General features: G+C 36.6%; 1 protein-coding gene across 2 annotated transcripts in view; it reads right to left on the reverse strand.

Moving 5' to 3' along the window:
- LOC131145045 (uncharacterized protein At4g15545-like) overlaps positions 1–24162 on the reverse strand; it is a 35357-nt gene that overhangs the window by 2949 nt on the left and 8246 nt on the right. Inside the window, exons 3-9 of one of the 2 annotated variants that reach the window (XM_058094085.1) lie at positions 6608–6655; positions 6406–6469; positions 6170–6244; positions 5831–6088; positions 5652–5697; positions 5486–5564; positions 5257–5377 (exon numbers count right to left, since the gene is read on the reverse strand). In XM_058094085.1, coding sequence (XP_057950068.1) covers positions 5285–5377; positions 5486–5564; positions 5652–5697; positions 5831–6088; positions 6170–6244; positions 6406–6469; positions 6608–6655 — 663 coding nt within the window. In that variant the 3' untranslated portion in view covers positions 5257–5284. The remainder of the gene's footprint in view (positions 1–5256; positions 5378–5485; positions 5565–5651; positions 5698–5830; positions 6089–6169; positions 6245–6405; positions 6470–6607; positions 6656–24162) is intronic. The other variant, XM_058094086.1, reaches the window with a different exon arrangement.

The raw sequence follows: 24162 nt of genomic DNA on the forward strand, positions 1-24162 counted from the left end.
CAATCTAATTTCAAGAATTATACACCCAACAATCAATATCAATCAGCATCCAAGCTTACACTCATACTCTCAAAGCTCTCTTACTGAATACACTTTGCTGAAAGTTTATTACTGAGTTCTTGTTGATCAATTCTCACCGTACTTTGAGTTTTTTGCTGAGATTTCAATCTAAGATTAACCTACGGTGATATTTACATTGAGCTTTATATCTTTATATTGATTATATAGCTGAAGTATATAGTTTTTATTGTGTACAAATCTGCTTTAACTGAGAGTGTTTACTTGTACGAACAGAAGTTGTTCTTTGGTTTTCATTTTATTGACAATTCAAGTTATTGGATCATTGCCTAGCGAGAGGTGATTCTCGTTAGAGAGGGAACTCCACCTGAGAAGGAGAAAGGTTGTAACTTTGGCCTAATAAAGAAAGTTGGAATCCTTATAGCGGTTGCTTGAGGCAAGGATGTCGGCCTTAGGCCAAACCTTGTAAATCCGGTGTCTCTCTCTTCCCAACTCTCTTTAATTTTCTACATATATAAATTGTGTGGATGCTTACTTAATTGCTGGAAATTAATTTGTTATTGGGAATTGCGGAAACCTTAATTAAAGGGAGCACGTTGATTGATATCAAAGTCTGAATTTTGGAAACTTGCTGAAATTTCTATTTTGTTTCATATTGTGAAATCAAGCTTACCTTGTTAATTGGATTGACATATTCAAAAACTAAACTAAGTTCTAATTTAAATTTTTGAAAGGAATATTGATAAAGTTGCAAAGTGTTGTAAAATAAAATCTTTGAAATTTTATTCAAGTTGATATTTTCATTCATAAAGATTTAATTTTAAATTGGTTCTTAGTTGTACTTGTGATTGCAAATCAATTATACTAGTGTGATTGCTGAATATAAAATAGTTGAGAAAGACTTAATAAAAAGATTTATAAAGAAATTTTTAAATCCCAATTCACCACCCCCCCCCCTCCTCGGGAGTACACCATACTTCTCAGAACCATCAAGGTTGACTTTCACAGTGTACTAAGGCTTTCGAAATAGACTTAGGAAGGGCAACAAATGATAGAGCGGTAACAAAACAATAATAGGAGGGTAAAAAAGAAGTAATACCAAACATAGTTGGAAATGGAATGTTGGGTACATGCCCGTTTTACTTTCCAAACAACAATGGAAGGATCAACATCATGCGAAATATGATCAAATGAGGAAACTAAAGGCATGGTAGTAGAAGGTAGAGGGAACTCTCTTCCTTGGAGCCGCCATCATGAGTACATCTGCAAATTGGGGCGATCGAGATGATGAGAAGGATGTGAACTACATGGAGACACAAGTGGTTGATTGAGCAAGGATAGCAAATTAGAATCTGGAAGATAAGGCAAAAGAAGAGATTCATTGAGATCAAAAGCATTCAAGGATTAGGTGTAGTAAAGAATAGACTCAAAGAAGGTAACATCTGCAGAAACAAAGAAACGATGCAACTTTTAGAACCATAACAATGATATTCCTTTTCAAGTTGGTTTATTTAATTAATAAACTTTTGTTCTAAAAATTCATTTTTGGGTTTATTTTTTCAACATTTACTAAGTACTTCTTAAATAATTAGCATTTAAATAAAACCTACTTCTTTCTCAAATTAAATTTGCATATTTGGGCATATCGTAAGCTCTTTCAATTTCATTTTTTTTATGTTTTCCTTACACCTTATTTGGAGACAAAAATTATTTTTTGCTAGCATTTTTGTTCCCATTTTATATTTGAATATTTATAATTTAAATATCATTATATTTATGATTTCTACATTTAAACTTCACATGATTAACTAGTGAGAAGTAGCAAGTACATGCTTCTTGCCTCCAATAGCATCTAAAACAACCAAGATGACATCCAATACTAGTATTTAAATTGATTGAAATTTACTATAAAACATTTAAAGCATTAGTACGTAGGATTCAAAGATCAAAACACATGAATCTATATGTTTCTTACAAGTTTGCTAAGGCAAAAAAAAAAAAATTCCAAACAAACAACAACAAAAAACAAAAACAAAACAAAATTTTCATTGATGCAGTGCCCATTTCTGGTTATGCAATGTCTACAATAGCCACAACCAACACAGACAATCTTTACACGTGCATCTACCATTTCTTTTTAAAACCATGATTGCATCACTAGTGTTGTTTTGCCAATATTTTTCCTTTTTTCCTACTCTTTTGTTGTTCCCCTTGAGTTGTTGAAGAAGGCTTTGTTTTTCATGTTTATTTCATTCCTTATTTCTTCCAAATAGAAGTCTTTGCTTGTGAGAAAAAATGCATAAGGGGCAAGCATCTTAATGCTAATAATTCCTAAAACAGCGAGCAATAAAAACAAGCATGACTCCAGGTGGGCCTACAGTTTACAGCTTACCCCTATCATCTACATTTAAAGTTTTTCATGCCTCTGTCAAACACATGCCCTGCAACACTTAATGATGGTCTTCTCACTGGTCTTGAGCGTGTTAATGATTGACAAGTGACTACTTTATAACCTTTGCTTCTTTTTTCTTCGTTACCAAATGTATTATATGTAGTATCGTACCAATTCCCATTAATTTATCTATTTTTTTTATAGCAGGAGGATTTGATTGCAAGAATTTTTTAAAAAGATGGCTTATGGCCTCAAAATATGGCTGATCCCATAAATATGATCTTGAACAAAAATATGTCAAAAATGGTACAAATGGAAAAATCTATGGGAGAAATATTTCTTCTAGAAAATTATTTGGTATGTGTAGTTGTAGAAAACAGTTTCATTTTACACTTTTAATTTTCCAAAGAATTACAAAAAAGTTAGTTAATATGTCAGCTCTAAAACATTTGTATAAAAAAAGAAAAAAAAAAAAAACTACAATGATTGCATGTGGAAATAATTTTATTTTCCCATTTCTAATTTTTCAAACAATTACAAAGATGCCACCTAGTTTATAAATTATCTGAAATTATATAAGAAAGTTGGAAAACATATTTTTATTGTTTTCTAGTTTTATAATTTCTTACCTACATTGGAAGCATGGAATTTGAATCTTGGATTTGAATGTGTTGATTTAGATAAAATATAGTACAAAATTGTATTGATTTTTTTCAAAATCCACAAAAATATAAATCCATGCTCCCAAAAAATCAGCTGGAATTTTTATAATTTTTTGGAAAACTAAAAATGGGAAAAAAAATTATTTTCTACAACTAAATGGGGCCATAAATTTTTAAAGATTATTTATATATTAAAAACATCAACATTCAAAGAGCCTATATGCCTTATACCTCAAGGCTTCCACCTCACTTTTTATTTCATGAAATTTGCCGCCCTAACAGATTTTTCTTTTCACAATTAGCCTTGATGATTGAATGAAAAACCATGTAGTTACCTTTGCTTTCCCTACCACTTTACCACCCCCACCCTTCTTTCTCATATTATAAACTAGTGAGTGGGTCACCAAAAAAATTCATCAAAATCCCTAGGCAATAAGACAGGAAGATTCTTCTTCCTCAATCATGCGTGCTTGTTTCGAAAAATTGTTAAGAGGATTATTTTAAGAATCATGTTTAGAGAAATCAGTAGAAGAATAACCCAATAACAAGCAAAGATTGAGTGTTTCCACCAAGAAAGCCCTCCTGTCTCTCATTGATATTTGCTAGCAATACCAACACTCATTTATAACACTTCCCAATGAAAGCACTAAATTTTGTTCTCATTGACATTTGCTTGTAATTCCAACACTCATTTATAACACTTCCCAATGAAAGCACTAAATTTGGTTTTCAAGTACTTCATTTTTCTTAAGAAATTTGTTCTATTTAACCTATTAAAATGGTTCGGCAACAAAACTCCACCTAGAAATTTCCACGCAAATTAGAGATCATTTCAGCAGTGTTAACGCCATTTGCAATTTGAGCCCTATCTTAATATCATACTAAGGTTGGGTGTCTGCTCTAAAGCATAGGCAATAGCAACAGCTAGATGGCCATGTCTCAACATTCACAATGTATACACCAAATACAACTCATTGATAAGGAATTTATTCTGAAAAGAATCCCTTATCTTGTCACTTCTATTTAAAAAAAAAAACTCCTATATAATAATTATTAATACAATTCCCTGCAATTATTTTCAGTTCTATTGCAAACCAAGTAAATTTTCTCATTAACTATCATATTTTCTAGTCCAAATATAGATTGCACAACTTTTCGCAGCAACACAACTTTTTTGTAAGAATGCATAAGTTGGAAAATTATATTTTAACTTTGTCAATTTACTTAAAAATAATAAGGGCGAAAGACACTCACCTCTCTTGAGCTTTGGCAAAAAGACAAAGACCTCTCCTGAGGTTTCAAAAATTCCATTGACCTTTCCTGAGATTTCAAAAATGACATAGACATCCCCTAAGATTTGCCAAAAAGATACAACCTCCCCACAAAAAACTTGTATTTTTTTCAAAATACAAGCAGAGGTTTGTATCTTTTTGACAAACCTCAGGAAAGGTCTTTGGAATTCTTGAAACTTCAAGAGAGACCAATGTCTTTTTATCAAACCTTAAGGGAGGTTAATGTCTTCTTCCCTATTTAAATTTAGGGCAAAAGACACTAACCTCCCCTAAGGTTTGACAACAAGACAATGACCTATCTTGAGATTTGACAAAAAGACAATGACCTCCCTTGAGGTTTCAAAAATTCCAGGGACCTCCCTTGAGATTTCAAAAATCCCAGGGACCTCCCCTAAGGTTTATCAAAAAGACACAAACCTCCCCTTGTATTTTGCAAAAGGACAAGTTTTTTTAAGGGAGATCTGACATTTTTGAAACCTCAAGGGAGATTTGTGTCATTTTTCATAAACCTCAGGTGAGGTCTCTGTCTTTTTACCAAATCTCAAGGGAGGTGAGTGTCTTTTACCCAAATAATAAGTTCTTACATATATGGCCTAAAAAGGCATTTTTTAATGGAGGAAGAAACGTATTGCCAAGATGGGGACGAGGTACCATTCGGTAAGGTTCTATCAATGTTGTATAGTGCAAAACAGAGATTCTAGGATGGAAACATTAGCTAGGAAGGAGGTTCATGTAACCAAGTTTATGCTAAGTTGGATCAAGTAAGTTGCCAAGAGTAGACAAAACCACACATTCATAAGTTGACACGGATCTAACAAGGTCATGTACATGTGTAATATGTCTATATGTGTGTGCGCACACATGAAAAGTTACAGGCAAAGGATAAACATACCTGACATCATCAAGCTTCTCTGGCAATTCTAGTGTGCACTGCGGTTAAGCAATCCTTGAAACGAGAGGTAAAGATCTTTGTTCTCTGTCCCAAATATCATTTCTGCTTTCCTTAAAGTTTCCTAAAAGGGGCAAAATACAAATCATTTTTCAGTTAAATCAACAGACTATAAGATCCAATTATTCAACTTGATCAATTTTGGAAAATTGTTTTAAGGACAATTTATCACCTCTCGAGATTGCTTCTGAGCATTTAACTCCTTAATGTTGGCTAGAAATGCACTGAATTGCTCATAGGATAGACGACTCCTAGAACATAGACAGATCCACAAACAATTTGTAGAAGAAGCAAAATTTCACTGCACTAATCTAGAGAATTGGAGAAATAAAATTCACCTAGCTTGACGGAAGAACTCCTTTCCATCAATGCGTGGAGTGTGGGCTGACAATTTAAAGCACCCAAAAAAAAAAAACAAATAAATAACTTGTTAAAGAATTTGAAAAAGGACCTACAGTAATTTTTAACCTCTGCTCAGCTCTTAAAATTTGAACTGAAAGGGTAATGAAGTACAAACCTCGTAGCGACCGTCTATGGGGAGGAGAGCTTGCTGCTGATGACTGCTGGCTTGATGGGTACCATGAAGATAGCGAAGACCGTCCCTCAAAATAAGGTTTTGTCGGAGATGTCGCACCTGATGCTACCTGGGGTGATTCAGCAGCTGAATAACCTCTGGGTGACCCACCAGTGGAAACAATTTTGGGGGTTCCAGTTGGAGTAAGCCTCGGGGTAATATATGGAGTAATAGAAAATCTGTGTCCAGCATGCCTTGATGCTGGAGACCAATAAATCAGTTAAGACACATTAGCATTCCCCCATTACTCCCTTATAAAGTAAATAATGGAGTACAAAATACCTTCATCAGTTGTGTTTCCAGCTTCTGCTGAGCCACTGAATGAATGCTGAACCATGTAGCCATTTGTTACCTCTTCTATAAGTTAGGAGGTACAAGGACATCCAAATTGAGGTAACAAGCAATGAAGAGAAATTAAGTTACTCATAGAACGCAGAGAAGAGATAATAGCTACTAAGCACCAGCTTATGAAAGAATTAATGTTCAAAGGAAATTTCTTAAAGTCAGGATAGAACTACCCTTCACAGGATAAGCCTTGGAAACTGATTGGTCACAGGTTTCAATATCAACAGTTTCAGATTGCTGTAATAACAAGAAACACAGTAACTAATTTGTCAGTAAAGAAGGCCACATATAACATCAGAATGTCATACAGTGGAAATTCTGCTACAAATTTGAATTATAGACATCATGACTAAATGATAAATATGGAAAACTTACAGAATCATCACTAAGTGACTGAATCAGTTGTCTCTTAAATGTCTCCAACTGCAAAACAAAAATCAAATATAAGATTCAGTCCCGTCACATGAAGCACTTATCGGCTCACATTATTTTTATGATAAAAAAATATATTGTACAGAGAAAGAAGAGAGAGACACAGCAGAGGATAATGTATCCTCTCAAAGGAACAAAGCACAAGAAAAAGAGGGGGGGGTGGGGGTGGGGGGGTGAGAAAAACATAGCGAGTAGCAAGTTTTGAAATCAAGAGGGTCAGATACACACTAAAAATATGAAAAGCATATTCCTTTGAAACAACCAGTGGATAAAGCCCATAGCAAGTAGCAATGCAAGAAAACCAATTATATCTCAAAGCAGCTGCAGAGGTACTGAATGACCGTAAAAGATGCTGGCATTCCTGTCCAACCCCAAAACAAAGGAAAGGCGACACAGTGTAACAACCTGCTCTGCTCCACAAACTTCAAGCTGCGGAGCAGTTCAAAAAAGATGAAAATGGATCTCACCTCTATCAAAAGACATGACACGTACAATCAGAGAAAGCTTTATGAGGTCTCCTAATGTACAACAGATTGTTAATGTTAACTGCAGTATCAAATAAACACCATAACCTTGGAAGGAAGCTCATCTCTCCAGATACAATTAATGTAGGGCAAAGAATTGGAACAAAATGAGTGAAAAAAAGAGCCCAGGAGAAAACCCCAGAACCATCCAAGCTGCAAACCCTAGAATCCCTCAGAGATAAAGAATGAAAAGCATCCAACAAATTAAGCAACAAGCTCAACAGCTTTGAGTTCCTTGAGATTCTAGAAAAAATAAAAATTTCAGGAAAACCCTTAGACAACCATGAAAAACAGAATAGGTGTATTGTGCAACAAAGAGATCCAGACAAATGGCAGAACAAGAAGCATCCCCACCCACACATCCTCCAAGAAGCATATAGCCATATATATATTTAATAAAAGAAGAACTTTGCAAAATGAATTTCCAGCAACACTCTAGTAGCTCTAGTGCCAGCATTAGCATCCCAATCATTCTATGCAAACCAGAGGAACCCCAAAATAATTTAAGAGCTACAACAAAGAGGCACAACCTGCTATTGAAACAAACTCTAGAATCGTAATTCAGCTCAAATTCATATAAGCGTTCCTAGTTACCTTAAGGTATTACTTTTACTGTATGTAAAGTAAGTACAGGTTATCAAGGGTACTGCAATCATCATCACATACATGAGATATATTATAAATAGACAAGGAGACCTATGGTTGACTTAGGTTCTCCATTTACTACATTCTTTTGACATTATCAGAGCATGCTCCTGAGACCTAAAACCATAAAGAGCAAGCATCACTGCCAAACCAAACCCTTCATCCCTATGCTTGACTATCACTCAAGGACAGCGGTTTGCATCCCAACAAAACCAAACCACTGTTAGAAGTTGCTGCAACCTGCTGGACAGCACGGACAGATCAGAACAACAGGATTCCTTAACTTTTTGGGAAACCAACATAAGAGTTGTTCATAGACAGGCGCCAATCTAGCAGTCAGTTGGATCATGTGTTGGCTTTGAAGAGTTTCAATGAGGTTTGGAGAAAGTGGATTAAAGAATGCCTTTCCACAGTGACAATGTCATTTATTGTGAATAGCCAACCAAGGTAATGGTTTTAGTCCTCACAGGGTTTGAGGAAAGGGGATCTTTTTTCCCTGTCTCTCTTTACCTTAACTGTGGATGTGCAAAGTAGGATGATAAACTATGCCAGGGTCTTAATGTCATCAAGGGTCTAAAGGTAGGTAGAGAAGAGGTCATAGTGTCCCATCTCCAATTTGCTGATGATACCCTTCTTTTTCTTGAGGATAGTACTCTTAATTTTCACTAGACTACTAAAAAAAAAAAGGCCAGCCCGGTGCACAAGACTACTACGCTACTGAAAATCTTTGGGAATATTTAAGGTCTCAAAATTAACATGTGGGAAGCGGGTTACCAATTTAGGTATGATAAGGTTAGATGGCTTGGCTGACCTAGCGTGTTGCACCATTTTGGAGTCGCTTCTGACTTGTTGGATCTTCCACTGGGTGGTAATCCTAACTATACTTCGTTTTAAGACCCTATGGTGGAGAAAGCGGGGAGTAGATTGCAGGGGTCTAAGAGGGCTTACCTATCATTGGGAGGCTGCATTACTTATTATGCTGCTCTTTCTAATATACCTATATATTTTCTTTCCCTTTTCAAAATTCTAGCTAGTGGCAGAGACCTTGGAGAAAAATTATAAAGGAGTTTTATGGTTAGAAGTTGGGGAGGACAAGAGAGATCATCTAGTTAGTTGGGATAGAATTAGGAGACCTAATGTCTGAAGGGGGTTTGGGTCTTGGGAATATGGCATCTAAAAACATCTCGCTAATTGGAAAATGGCTATGGAGGTTTCCTTTGGAGGTTGACTCCTTTTGGCACATGGTAATTAGAAGTAAATATGGTCTACATCTGAATGGGTGGAATACTAAAGTAAGTGGCTATGCTTCTCAAGTAAGCCCTTGGAAATTCAGTTCTCAAAGAGACCATTTATTCTACCCTCTCACTTGTTTCCAGGTTGGTCATGGAAATAGAATGCATTTTCGGGATGATACCTAGGTGGTGAGGTTCTGTTGGAGCCTTTAGTCCCCCATCTTTTTAGATTATTTTTTTTTTTACATAATTCTCCAATTATTGATTTCTATGCCTTGGAAGGGGGCTCTCTTCTTGGGATTTTCATTTTTTGAGGAACCTTAATGAGAGAGAGATTGATGATTTAAACATTTTATTGAGTGTTGGAAGTTTTTTTCTCCCATAGTGAGAGACAACTCGAGGATTAAGGTAAGGGATTCCTCTGGTTCTTTTTCCACCAAATATTTTTTTCTCTCAACTCACGAAATTCTCGAGTCTTTGCATTTTCCCTTTAAATAACTTCATCTAAAGGCTAAGGTTCCTTTCAAAATATGAGCTTTCATGTGGACTTTGGTCCTTTACCAACTTAATACCAATGATTTGTTGCGAGGAGGCCTCACAAAACTGTAAGTCCAAATGTATGTCTTAAGTGGTATGATTCTAATGAAACTACCAACCATTTCTTTCACTATCGAATGGCTAAGGAGACTTGGGTTATGATGTTTTCAGTCTTTGGTGACGTTGTGGTCTTCCCATGGACAAATGAAGCCTTCTTAAAAGTGCATTACAGAGGCTCTAGGAAAAAGAGGGAAGGGATGGTTCTTTGGAGATGCGGGATCTTTGCCATCCTTTGGACTCTTCAGACAAAAGGAATCTAAGGATTTTTAATGGCAAAGCAACCCCACCTCGTCTCCTATGGGATAGAGTGGTTTTCCTTGTGCTTTTTTGGCTCATTCTCTTGGTCTTTTTGAGGATTAGTTTTATCAAACCTTTAGAGGAATTGGAGGGGAACAGTATTTTAATTTCTTTTGTTTTGTTTCTTTGGTTTTTTAGGAGGTTTTCTAATCCTCCACCCCTTGTAAATTCTTCTCTCTCTTGTTAATGAAGTTCTTTTTCTATTAAAAAATAAATTTAAGTCCCTAAAAGATCATTATTGGTGGCTTCAACATGTGTCCTCACACACCAATCGCAAGCTAGCAGCTTCTATGCATTAGGCTTCACTAAAGCCAATATTTGCTCTGCTTTGTTGATATCAAGTTTTTCAGCCCAAAGTTCAATCTTTTTTAGTTGTTCACTCAGGTTCAAATTGGGTACAAATCTTCTTATGAGTGTTTGCAATCTTGAGGCCACTGTTCTTCGAGCATTTGTTATGTCATCATGTTGATTCAATTGTTTTATTTATTGTTGTTTTGGTTCTTGTTCATCGCAATGGAGTCGATGAATCCCAAATGTTTGATTTCCTCATCATTACAACAGATTCCAGCAGAGTAGATGAGCAATGAAACTCTAATTAGTAAGCTCATTCACTTCAACTTCAAATACATCTTACCGTGAACCATTTGAGCCCCAAGCTCACCTTCATCCTGAACCAATAGAAGATCAGGACAAATCCACCAATGAACAGCTCATAAAAATTATAGACATAAATGTTTCCATAGATGCAAGAAGGCTTCTTAAAATTATACTCAACAATATAGAACACATAGTATTAAGTTTCTCTAAAACAAATCCACAAAATTTTAACACCTTTCAAGATAAAGTGCAGAGAAGAAAACACTCTAAGTTGGACACAAACTAGAAAATTTAAAATATTAACTCCAACAAAGAGATCCTTAGAAAAAGGAGAGCACCATAAAAATAGAAAGTATAAATATTTGTTAAGAAAGTAGAAATCATAACAATATTCAATAGAGCACTCTTCTTTTTATAAGATAAGTGATAAAAGCCGAGGACTAATAAGTGTGATATGAAACCCACACCCCACCACCAAAAAAGAAAAAAGGAATGCAAGCTCTCTTCCGACCCTTTAATTGTTTATCCACTCTGTTAGGGCACTAGATCCCAAAAAAATGCATATCTAGAATTGCCCACAAACGGAAGACAAACTCAAATACGACAAAAGCCCAAGTTGAACCTCTTAGGGAAGGGGGGTTATGGAGGTGATGACAAAATACACAATAGCCCAAGATAATCCTTCCCAGTGTTCAAATCAACACTAAGTAGAATAATTAATTACCAAAAATCAGAAGTAATCAACAATCAACAACATAAATCATTCACACAATCACAAAGAGAACACCAAGATTTACGTGGAAAACCCTTCAATGAGAAGGGAAGACCAGGGACCGAATTCCGCTTCTAATCTTCCACTATATCAAACTAGTGGGTTATAATAGGTCTTCCCTAGTTGCAACTAGAGTCATACATCTACTACAATCATCAAAAACAACAAATTCTTGCACAAAAAGCAATATGAGTTATCGCCAACAAGGTGGAATCAATCTATAGTGAGAAATGGAGAGATCTCACTCAAAAACAAAGGCTGTTGTTGTAGCCACAAAACCAGTTCTACAAAACTCCAAATCATCATTAGACCATCCAAAATGAAGAACAATGAGTTAGGAATGTAAAAATTTCAGGTAAACCAAACAAGAAATCATCATCTGATCATCAAGATCAAACTGACTGCATTAGCCTTAACCCTAAATCTTCAGTAAATTTTCTTCTCTCCCTCGCTTTCTTCATAGTTGCCCCCAAAGATGCATGAAACACTGTAACTTCCAGCAATAACTCCCAAATTTATTGCCTTTAACTTCTCCAAAGATGACCATTCATCTTCGAAACAAGCCACAACTTTTTAAGTAATGTACCACTCAATGCATGACAACTAAGTGGGCTACCACCAAAAGAAAAGGTCTTCTCTTCCACTTAGGCATGGATTCCACTTGGGCATTGACCAAGACATCCAAATAGACCAATCTATACATGTGGGCCATCCTCCATATAGGAGGGAAACCCAACAAATCTTCCCCTCCCGATTATGTGGAGGAATTTACCACACTACCAATCATGCAATAGGTTCTATGTTTCTCCCTCAACAAGGACTTTGTCATCATGTCTGAGCCATTTTCATAAGTACGAATCTTTTCAATTTCTAATAAATCAAAATCCAATGCATTTTAATCCAATAGTATTTCACATCAATGTGTTTAGATCAAGAATGAAAAGTGTGGTTCTTACAAAGATGAATTGCACTTTGACTATGACAATGCAATACATACCTCCCTTCTTGAACCCAAGCTCGGGTAAAAAATCCTTTCATCCACTACATTCCATGGAAGCATCAATAGTTGCAATGAACACCATTCAATAGTTGAAAAGCAACCCATTTTTGCAACTTTGACTACCAAGACACAGCCCCCCTGTGAAAGTAATCAAGTACCCCACCACAGACTTTCTAGTATCAATATCTCCAACCAAGTCTGCATATGTATAACTAACCAATATAGGTTTTCCATTCCCAAAGCAAACACATAACAAGAAGGTACATCTAAGATGCCTGAAAATCCATTTTCCACAGCATTCCAATGCTTGCTACTAGGATTGGAGAGAAATTTATTAACAACACCAACAGCATAAGCTGTGTCTAGCCTCATGCAAACCATTGCATACATTAGACTTCCAACTACTTAAGCATAGGAATTCTTCTCATCTCCTCTTTCTTGATGGAAGGACACTGCTTGAAACTTAACTTGATGTGATTAGCAAGAGAACTAACTACCTTAGTCCTGTCCATGTTGAATCTTTCAAGAATTTCTCAATGTACTTTACCTATGATAACCATAGCTTCTTGGCTTTCCTGTCATGGGTGATTTCCATGCCAAGGATTTTTTTTTTTTTTTTTTGCTAGCCCCAAGTCTTTCGTGGAAAAAGACTTACTCCTTCCTTCAACTTGTCAATCTTAAACATATCATGGCCAACAATTAGAATATCACCAATATAGAGCAATAAAATAAGAAAATCATTGTTGGAAAATCTTTAATAAAAACACAATGGTCAAAAGTAGTCTTTTTATAACCATGTTGAACTTCCTATACCATTGCCTCAGTGCTTGCTTCAAGTCGTACAAACTCTTTTTTTAACCTGCAAACCAGATTTTTCTTTCTTTTCTCCTAAAAACCTGCCAGTTGCCCCATGTAGATCTCTTCTTTCAAGTCACCAAGGAAAAAAGTAGTCTTCACATCCATCTTATCCAAATCCATACTAGCTACTAAACCAAGCATCACCCTAATTGATGGCATCTGCAAAACTAGAGAAAAAACATCATCAAATTCAATTCCATGTTTCTAGCTAAAGCCTTTCACAACCAATCCTTGCACCTAGCTTGTGAACTACTTTCTTCAATCTTTAATATGTACACCCATCTATTCTTCAAAGCTCTCCTGCCCTTAGGCAACTTTACCAACTCAAATGTATGATTTTTCATTTAGGGATTTCAACTCTTCTCGCATAGCCTTCAATCACTCTTCTTTATGCTCAAATTCTGCGGCCTCATGATAACACTCTAGTTCTCCCTTGCCAATGAGCAATATATATTCAAGTGGGGAATACCTACTTGATGGTCAACGGTCTATCAATTATCTCCCCAATGGTATATCAAATGAAACTGGTGGCACTCTAGGTTTTGTAATAAGATACTCATCTAGCTCAATTACCTCATCACTAGCTACACGCGGATCCACGTCGTTGGATAACTTTGATCATCATGTGCATCATCTCCAACCTGACAAGTACTCATATAGGAGGAACAATATCCAAATCAACCAAGTCATCATTGCTTGTCTATGCCTTTTCAACAACTTTTTCAATGTCTTCAATGGTATAATCTTCAACAAATACAACATACTTGCTTCTGATCAATTTCTTCTCAAATGGGTCATGAAACCTATACCCAAAATTGTCATTTCCATATACTAGAAAGATACAGGGCTTCATTTTGCATCAGGCTTTGACTTCTCATCCTTAGAAATGTGCACAAAAGCTTCACGATCAAACACTTTCACATGTGAGTAGGAAACATCTTACCCACTCCAAACTCTTTCTGGCATGTCACAGTACAAGTGAATGCATAAAGAAAGATTCATTAAATGTACTGTTAAGCTCAATGCCTCGCCCCAAAAGGATCTTGTGAACTTAGCATATGAGAACATGCATCTCACTCCTTACCAAAGGCCTAGTCATCCTTTTTGTTAAACCATTCAACTGAGGAGTTTTTAGAGGAATTTTTGGATGCCAAATGCCCTGAGCTTTGAAATACTCATCAAATGGCCCTAAATATTCACCGCCATTATTTGATTGGATGCACTTCAGTTTTCTACTTGTTTGTCTTTCAACACTAGCCTAGAATTGCTAAGTACTTGCAACACTCGGTTTTTGGTCTTCAAAAGGTACACCCATACTTTACTGGAATGATGATTAGTCTAAGTAACTAAGTACAAGGCACCACCAAGTGTTCTAGTTTTCATAAAACCATGCACATTTGAACACACCAAATCTAAAACATTAAATGTTCTCAATAAAGGAGCACTTTTAAAGGATACTTTCTGTTTTCCCCCAGCTAAACAGTCCTCACAAGGTTTTGAAAACATACCTTCCATTTTGGAAGATGCTTTTTCCTGGCTAATAATTCAAGTCCTTTCAGACTCATGTGCCCAAGTCTTTTATGCCACAACTCCAAAATTAAATCATTCTCCACTGCATTAACCATGCTCTTGGTGAGCATTGCTTGCATCAGATAAAGTGTAGAATACTTTTTCCCTTTAGCAACATCCATAGAACCTTTAGTGAGCTTCCACTTCCCATCACTAAAGGTGTTAGAGCACCTCTCGCCATCAAGCTTCCCTGCAAAAACTAAATTCAATCTAGTGTCTAGAATGTCTCGCATCTTTGAGAATTATCCTATTGCCATTATTAGTTTGCAAGTATACATCACTAATGCCAACAATTGTAGATGACCATTATTTTCCATATTCACCACACAAAATCACCTAGTGTATATGATAAGAAGAAATCCCTTCTAAAGGTTGCATGAATGGAGGCAACACTACTTATTACCCAACTAGTCTCTTGGCAAGCAAGATTAATTTCATCGTTATCACAAACACTAAGAAAACATCAAAAGTAGTAGCAACCCTGCCTTTGTCTTCATCTTTCTTGTCAACTTTTTCTTTTCCTTTTCTTTGCTCTTTCTTCCACTTTGGCAATACTTCTTTATCTACCCCTCCTTGCCACAAGCAAAGCAATAACTTTTCAAGAGGCTTGCTTTTGGATTTATCACAGTTTCCAAGATCTCTGCTTTAGCTTCTCTCCCTATTTTCTATGACAAGAGCTTTTGACTAAGAGGAAGAAGAACTTGAAGTTTTACTCCTTGTATCCTCATTCAATATATTGCTTTTTACAGAACTCATAAATACAACTCCTTCAAGGGCCAAGTTTATGATGGAAACTCTAAAATCTCTTAACTATCTAGTTAAGAACCAAGAAGCCATAAAGCCTGCACCTTATCATTAAAAGAAATCTTTATAGAAACAAACAGATTTATAATACCTTGCATTTCATTTAAATGATCAATAATAGGAGTATCATCAACATATTTCAAATTCATAAGCTTCTTTATCATATACAATTCATTTCCCCCTTCTTCTTCTTTTTTCTAGCACAAAACCCAAACCAATTTTCTCCAAAGTGAGTTTGTATCGATTTCATCAACCACATGGATTGGACATTATCATCAATCCATTGTCGATTATAACCACATACTCGTATATTTAACAAGTTCCAATCATCATCACCTTTGTCACTAGATTTGGCCACTCATCAAGAATAGAAGCATGATAATTTTTACAATAAAGAAGATCTTTTATTTTTCCTCTCCAAATGTGATAATTACTCCCATTCAAACTAATCATTCTACAAGTGTCCACCTCCATGGCTACACACTAACCAAGCTCTGATACCAGTATTGGGAAGGGAAGGTATGGAGGTGATGACAAAGTACACAATTGCACAAGATAATCCCACCCCCTCGTTCAAATCAACACTAAGTAGAATAATTAAATACCAAAAATGAGAAGCAATCAAGCAATCAACAACACAAATCAATCAAGACAATCACAAACAAAACAAGATTACCTAGAAAACCCTTTAGTGCGAAGGGAAAAACCACAAGACCGAAGTCCGCTTCCAATCTTCCACTATATGAAAATAGTAAGTTACACTAAGTCTTCCTTAGTCGAAAGTAGAGGCATAAATCAACTACAATCATCAAGAACAACATATTCTTAGCATACAAAGCAATAACCAACAAAATGGAATCAATCTAGAATGAGAAATGAAGAGATCTCACCAAAATACTGAGGCTACTGAAGTTCTACAAAACTCCAAATCACAATCAAACCATCTAGAATGGAAAACAATGAGTTATGGACAAGCTGTCAAAATTTCAGGTCAATCGGAATAGAAATCACCATGTAATTGTCAAGATCAAGTTGACTGCACAGGCACCTTTAACCCTAAATTTTCAGCATGTTTTCTTCTCTCCCTCACTCTCTTCTTTGGCGCCCCTAAGGATGCATCAAACACTCTATTTCCAGCAATAACTTCCCAATTCATTGCCTTTGACATCTCCAAAGATGACCATTCATCTTCCAAACTAGCCACAAATAATTAATTAATGAACCACTCTATGCATGACAACTAAGTGGGATACCACCAAACATAAAGGTCTTCTCTTCCACTTTGGTGTGGATTCCACTTGGGCATTGACCAAGACATCCAAGTAGACCAATCTATACAAGTGGGCCATCCTCCACATGGGAGGGAAACCCAACAATAAATCCATATATCTCTCACTGATTCATATTAATCCCATACATCATTTAATCTTCAAACATGAAATTTCCTCAAAAATTTTAACAATGCAAATATTTTCCATAATTTCTCAACATCCTCTAAAAAAGAAAATAGTCTCACTAGAAAAACCAAGATGGGACACTTCCACCTCATCCTCAACCCTAAGGCCTTTAAACACACCGAAAGCAAGTGAAGAGCATTCTGCTGAATACCTCAACCACTATCATAAATGAGAAGGGAGAAAAAGGTACCCCTACCTCAACCCACAAGAGACTTTATAAACTATTCTTTTTTTTTATAATAGAAGAAGATATATTAAAAGAGGAAACAGAACTACAACATAAAAAGGACAAGCAATCCTCAAGAGAAAATAAAACAAGAAAATAAAAAAATAAATAAAAAGTTAACAAACTAAATAAGAAATGCACTCAAGTAGGATAATAACTAAACAAAATTAGAGGGAGAGAGAATTGGTTAAGGAAAATGGAAAGAAGACGGATAAGAAGAGATTGGCTATTGCAAGGAAGAGAAGGGGAATAGAAACAAAACTAGTAAGGATAAAAAGAGAACATAACAGAGAATATAAAGAGAACGACATGAGAAATTAAGGAGAAGAAAGAAGAAGAAAGCATGGAGAAGTATGAAGAAGAGAGCGAGGGCTGCACGAGAGAGAGAGAGAGAGAGAGAGAGAGAGAGAGAAACAATGCTAGGATTCTGATTTCAAAATGCTAACTTTCCTCGTACAGCTTACAAACCAAGTACTTATTCCTACAACTAACTAAAACAAATAATTATATAAAACCCCCCAACATAACAGGAAATTACACAAGACAAATAAAAGTATAGAAGCACAGTTCCTAGATCTATGTTAAAATAAGTACGTCGAATGGCAGCCTAAAATGATGTAGGTGGTTCTCCATCATACACCCCGGGCTATAAGGAACTCAGCTTTCCTGAGACTGTAACTGTGAGTAGAGCACTAACAGCACAAGAGCACTCTCAAATACAGCATCCTCGATAAGCCATGTAGCATAAGCAAGATGATCTCTCCACTCAACCAAATGCCAATGAAAATCACCTAAGGAGACATCACAAACTCATCATCCAAAATAAACGCAATTGTTTCCTAAAGCTAAGAAATGGAAGGAGCCTAAGGAACTACTAACTTAGTAAAAATGACAAAGCCAAACGCTTAATTGTGCCTCAATAAGGTGCCAAATCCTCCACATTAAGAACTAGACTAATAGTCATATGAGTAGGAAAATTAAGTAAAAATATGCACTAGGTCCAAGTTTTTTAAACATGGAAATGAGGCCAATAGCACAAGCATGGAGCTTTGCCTTCTGAATAGCCAAGGTCAAACTCTGCTTTCACAATTATAGGGTCGCATTCAGGTCTAATGCGAACCATTACGTTATCACTAACATTAAATTCTCTAGTCCTATGATGCACATTGCAGCAAGATTGTAATCCATATTACTCATGACAAGTTTTTGCTTCACCTCAACATGCAACACATGGACGTGATGAACAAAGGACTCAGGCTCTAAAATACAGACATCTGGTGGCAAAGGAACAAGATAAATTAGTGCACAGGATTTGTAACGGAGTACAAACACAAAAGGACTCTAACCATGGACCTCTACACAAAACTATTACAAGAAAACCCAAAATATGGGTAATACCAAGTCCAAATTCCCTAGCTTTTTCTCCCACTATACACCTAAGTAGGTCACCAAGATTACAATTCACAACCTCATGCTGACAGTCGAAGGGTGGGACACAAAAGAAAACATCAAGTCAATCCCACACATTTCCATAGTGTCTTCCAAAAATAATTAGAGAACTTGATGTCCCTATTGGACACTATGGAAGTTGGCAAAACATTCTAGTTGACTACCTCTCTTTAAAGAGCAATTAGCCATGTGAGAGGCATTGAAAGTCTTATTACATGGGATAAAATGTGCCATCTTGGAAAACCTATCAACAACCACAATGTCCTTGGGCCATAATAGGGAGTCCACGAACAAAATCCATACTTAGGTCTCTTCAAGGTACGTGTGACAATGGAAAAGTATAAAGCCTTGTGTCTCCTAGATTTAGCTAAATGACAAGTATAACACTGAGACACTATCCTAGTAACATCCCCCTTCATAGAAGGATAATAAAACATGTCCTCAACTAAGACAATGATTTTATCTCTACCCAAATGACTAGAAAACCTACCGACATGCAACTCTCAAACTAAAAAATCTCTAAAAGAAGTCCTATGAATGCATAACCTAGTGCCTAAACAAGTAACCCTCATGGATGATAAAATCTAAAATACCTCTATGACTGCCCCCACTCACCCCGTGATAGATGAGCCCAAAACACTCATCCTTCAAATCATCAAACCTAATAACCTTGGCACACATGATATGGAGAAGATCTATTACTCTATTGAGGACATCAACTACCTTATTCTCAACACCAAAATGATATTTAAGAACAAAGGTATACTCATCAAGAAACTCTACCTAACCTATATTCTTAGCATTCAACTTCTTTTGTGAACTCATATATCACAAAGCAAGGTGGTCAAAAAAGAGTATGAACTTCTGAAATTTTAGATAACAATGTTTTTTTTTTTTTTGGGGGGGGGGGAGCTCCCCACAACGTAAAACTCTATCATATGAGTTTTACCTTTCTTTAACATCTAGGAATTTTTCATGGAAAAATGTTATAAGGTATCTCTCCTAAATCCCGACTCAAAACTCCATCTATACCTACCCTAAAGGCATCACAAGCACCATCAAAGAATCTACTAAAGTCCAGCTGCCTATATACAAGTGCTTTAGCCATCTTCTACTTAATCTCTCTAAAAGCTCTAGCAACTGAAGGCTACAATGAAACTCCCTTTTCTTTAAACAATCCGCTATGGGAGTCATAATGGTGCCACAACCCCTTATGAACCGCCTATAGAAAGTAGCTACGCCATGAAAGCTATGAACCTCAAAAATAGTCCTAGGCTTAGGCCACTCCCTAATAGCTCTAATCTAATTTGAATTAGTGACTATTCCTTGCATACAAACCACAAAACCAAGAAATAATGCACTAGAATGTAAAAAATTGCACTTCTTGAGGTTAGCGTACTACTTAGCTTCCTTTAAAAAAACTTGATGAAGTTGTATCAAGTTCTCCTCCCTAGTCTTACTATAGACCAATATATCATCGAAATAGACCACTAGGAATTTTTCAATGAATGCCAGCAAAACATGTAATCATAACCCCCTAGGAGCACTAAAAAATCCAAAAGACATGACCAACCACTCAAATAAACCATCATGATCTTAAAAAGAGTTTCCACTCATCTTCTAGTCTAGTTACCCACTGCACAAGTCAATCTTTGAGCATCAACTAGGGCTAGTTAACATGTCAAGCATATCCCCAAGCACTTAAACCTACAACTAACTAAAACACATAACTGCATAAAAAACATAACAAGAAAGTACACAACACAAATAAAAGTTTAATACAAGCATAATTTGCTAGTACACCTAAAATAAACATGTCAAATGAATGACCTAAATGATGTGATTAGTTCTCCGTCACCCCTAACCTTTGCCATTGCAATTCTCTTCAAATTTTCTAATTCACATTGTCTCTCATTTGATTTCATTTAACCCGATCTTTGTTACCTCCAAGATCAAAAAGCCACAAAACCAGCTCATCCAACAATTGTTAAGCGACTAAGTCCTTCCCATCAACCTAATCTACTATAGTGGGCTTGAACTTGCTGCTCTTTAACCATGTCATCCTCCTCAAATATTAAAAGGCCCTCCAAACCTTCCAAAGATGGTACGAATTATAATCCCCAAGTAAATCTAGTGATTTCAAACCATAGCCACACCATTCTCAAATCTTATCTAAAAGCAAACTGCCCTTATCTGCAATCTAACTAACTTCAACACTATCATTATCCGACACATCACCCCTTTTTCCTTTTCCATACACTGGTACTCCTAACATATGCACCTCCTTCCTAAATAATCTACTATTTCACAACACACAAAATACATTCAGCATTGTTCCTTACATCTTTTCCTATTGTCCTAGCACAAATACCTCTCGTCCACCCAACATTCATAAAACCTCTCAAAATTCCCTCTCTTGCTAGGAGATTTATCCCCGCTCATCGCCAGCAATCATTTGGATATCATCCACACGTACTTACTATAACTTAACGCACCTCCTCCCCCCCCCCCCCCCCCCCTAAAAAAATAAAAAAAAAAATTCATTGATAACAGTTTCCTAACGAAGCTCTCGTCCTACCAAATGTGCAAGAGCATCAACAAACGTCCCAAGACTAACCAAATTGCCATTGTCCCTGCTATTCACCTAGTCCTTCACCCCATGTTGGGTTATGGAAGACCTCGATCCTCTTTTCTACAATATGGATGTTGTGTATACCCTATTCTGCGAAAGGGATAGGGCTAGCTCCTCCTCCATATAAGAACCAACTATACCGATAATAGTCTATAAACTAATTCTTAAGACGGCCTATTCACAATCATATGCATGTTCTTAAAAGGCATGTAATCTTTTATCCATTTCCTTCAAACCAACTCAAAACCCTTCTTCTCAAATCTCTAACACGCTATTTGGAACGAGCCTAGTGCACCCTATCATAGGCTTCCTTAAAATCCAATTTAAAGCCAATGCACTCGTCTCTCTCTTTTCTTAGCATCATCTACTAAACTTGTGGGCAACATTGTCCCCTTTTTATTTAGGAAAGATCATCTCTTGCATTAGGGTGAGATTGCTCCAAAACTAGCTCTATATAAGGGGGCTACATGGGCTAGAAAAAGGGAATATACATTCAAAGGGGGGTTTAAGGCTTAGTCCCCACCCCCCCCCCCCCCCCAAAAAAAAAAAAAAATTTGTGGCTTTTTAAAAGGACCTTTTAAAAAGGAGCTGATGAAAAGGAGATATTTTATATTGTTCTAAAAATGTTTGGCCCCCATGTGAAAAGGATTTATTAGAAAGAAAAAGTTGGTTTTGAGTGTTTGGTAAAAAAATTTCTAAGGTTCCTACAAGTATTTAAAATGACTAAAATAGATATATGTTTTTAGGAAATATAATTAATGCATTGATAGTTTTGAAATATTTGAAACAATTAAGGGCAATAGTGGAACCGAATAATTTGTTGGAGAAAAAGCTAGCTTTTAGCTTTTAAAGCTTCAAATCTGTAACTTTTAAAAGCTCGCCAAAAAAGCTAAAACCTAGCTTTTAAAAGCTGGAAAAGTTGTTTACCAAACACATGCGACACAGCTTTTACTTTTGGAAAGGAGATATTGAGGCAAAAAAGAAGGGCCAAACTCACCTTAAGAGTGTGAATACACATTGAAAGGAGGGTGGAGCAGAGAAAACCCAAGAGGTAAATTTAGGTTGGAGGAGAAACCCAAGGGTCCACTTGGTGGTTCTAAGAGAGAAACAAAGGGAGGGAAAGAGAGACGCACGCACACATAGAGAAAGAGAGGGGCAAAGAGAGAGAGGGAGGGGGAGAGAGAGGGAGAGGAAAGAACATTTGGTGAAACTTGCCAGTGGCCATGGCGACAACAAGCAATGATGGTGGCTTTGGTAGCAATTATAAAACCAATGACTAAAGGAGCCAGGGTTTCTACCAAAACTCTTGCATGAAGAAGAATGAGAGAAGGGTCTTCAAAACTCCTCCCAAGCATGGAACCCCATTCTCAAGTTGGCTCGATTTGACCTATTTAGGTCATCTAGGATGACCCCAACCCAGGTTTTTATTTATCTATTTGTTTGTTTGTTTTTTAGTTTCTTAATAACTATTGTTTACTTGCTTTAATTTTGTGTTAAAATTAAACCAAAAAAATTTATAAAATTTAATTAAAGGAAGTTGTGTAAAATGGAGAAATGCTTTGAGTGTATTGTGTGATCATTGAATACCATTAAAATTAAAAGGAAGTTCTATAGGGCGACTGTAAGACAAGCTACGTTATATGGATCAAAATGTTAGGCAACTAGGAAACAACATATCCATAAAGTAAAAGTTCTCAAGATGGGAACGCTAAGTGTCACGAGCTAAGCTTGTTCAGGGCATTATGCTTGCCTGTGACCGCTTGCCTCGTGTGTTTGGGATGGGTTTCCATCATGTAAATACTAGTGTAGGGTTATTTTCCAATATTTATTTCATTGTAAGCCAAATAAGGCAGTATGACTCCTCGGTCACTTTGATGTTTCCTAGTGACAGAGTGAGAATGGCCCAGAAAGCTCTTTAGGGGAGGGTGAGTGTTCATCAATCATTGTAAAACTCACTAGCAATTGTCAACGTGCTTAGCCTACTTGGCTCCCTCGCTAAGTACAACATGTCAACGGAGGATTTGTTAATGAATTACGTTTGCTTCAATATTTACTACTTGGTTGCCACGGCTTTCATGAATTGATTATTATTTCCGCTGCTATTTGATTGAATGTTAATGAAAGTGCTTCGTGGATGAATGTTGGTAAACGATAGGCTGACTAGTTAAGCAAGAGTGCTTTAGCTAGCGCCGCACGGCCCTTCACAACGGTGTGAAAAAGGCGGACCGTGACATTTGGTATTAGAGCCAAGGCTCAGTTGCTACGATAATTCAGTTACCTTCGTTGTGGGATTTTGGAAGCTTTGGTAATTGACCATGGCACCAAACAATGCTGAAAGACTTAGTGCACTAGTAGCACAGGTTGAATAGACAACCAACAATATGGCCAACAAGATGGCCCAACTGAGGGGACTTGTTGATGAGGTGATGGGATCACAACAACATCAAGCAAGTTTGACGAGTGAAATGTCAAAGGACTTTCACCACACTGTGGAAACTTTGTAGGCCCGGATGGCTGATCTGGATGCAAAGGTGAATTTGATAGTTCTTGCTATGGGGAACTCCAACACTCCAGGAGTTAGTAAGACCAAGGTACCTGAACCCAGGACATATGGGGGTGCCCGTGATGCTAAGGAGTTAGAGAACTTCTTGTTTGATATGGAACAATATTTTCGCGCTGTGAGGATACCCTCAGAACAGGTGAAAGTGGATACTGCAACCATGTACTTGGTGGGTGACGCCAAACTGTGGTGGCGTGCTAAATACAATGACATTGAGAATGGGAACTGTGTAATTGATAGTTGGGCAGACTTGAAGAGAGAGCTCAAGACCCAATTCTT

Source organism: Malania oleifera, chromosome 12, assembly GCF_029873635.1.
Source record: "Malania oleifera isolate guangnan ecotype guangnan chromosome 12, ASM2987363v1, whole genome shotgun sequence".
Classification (NCBI taxonomy): Eukaryota; Viridiplantae; Streptophyta; class Magnoliopsida; order Santalales; family Ximeniaceae; genus Malania; species Malania oleifera.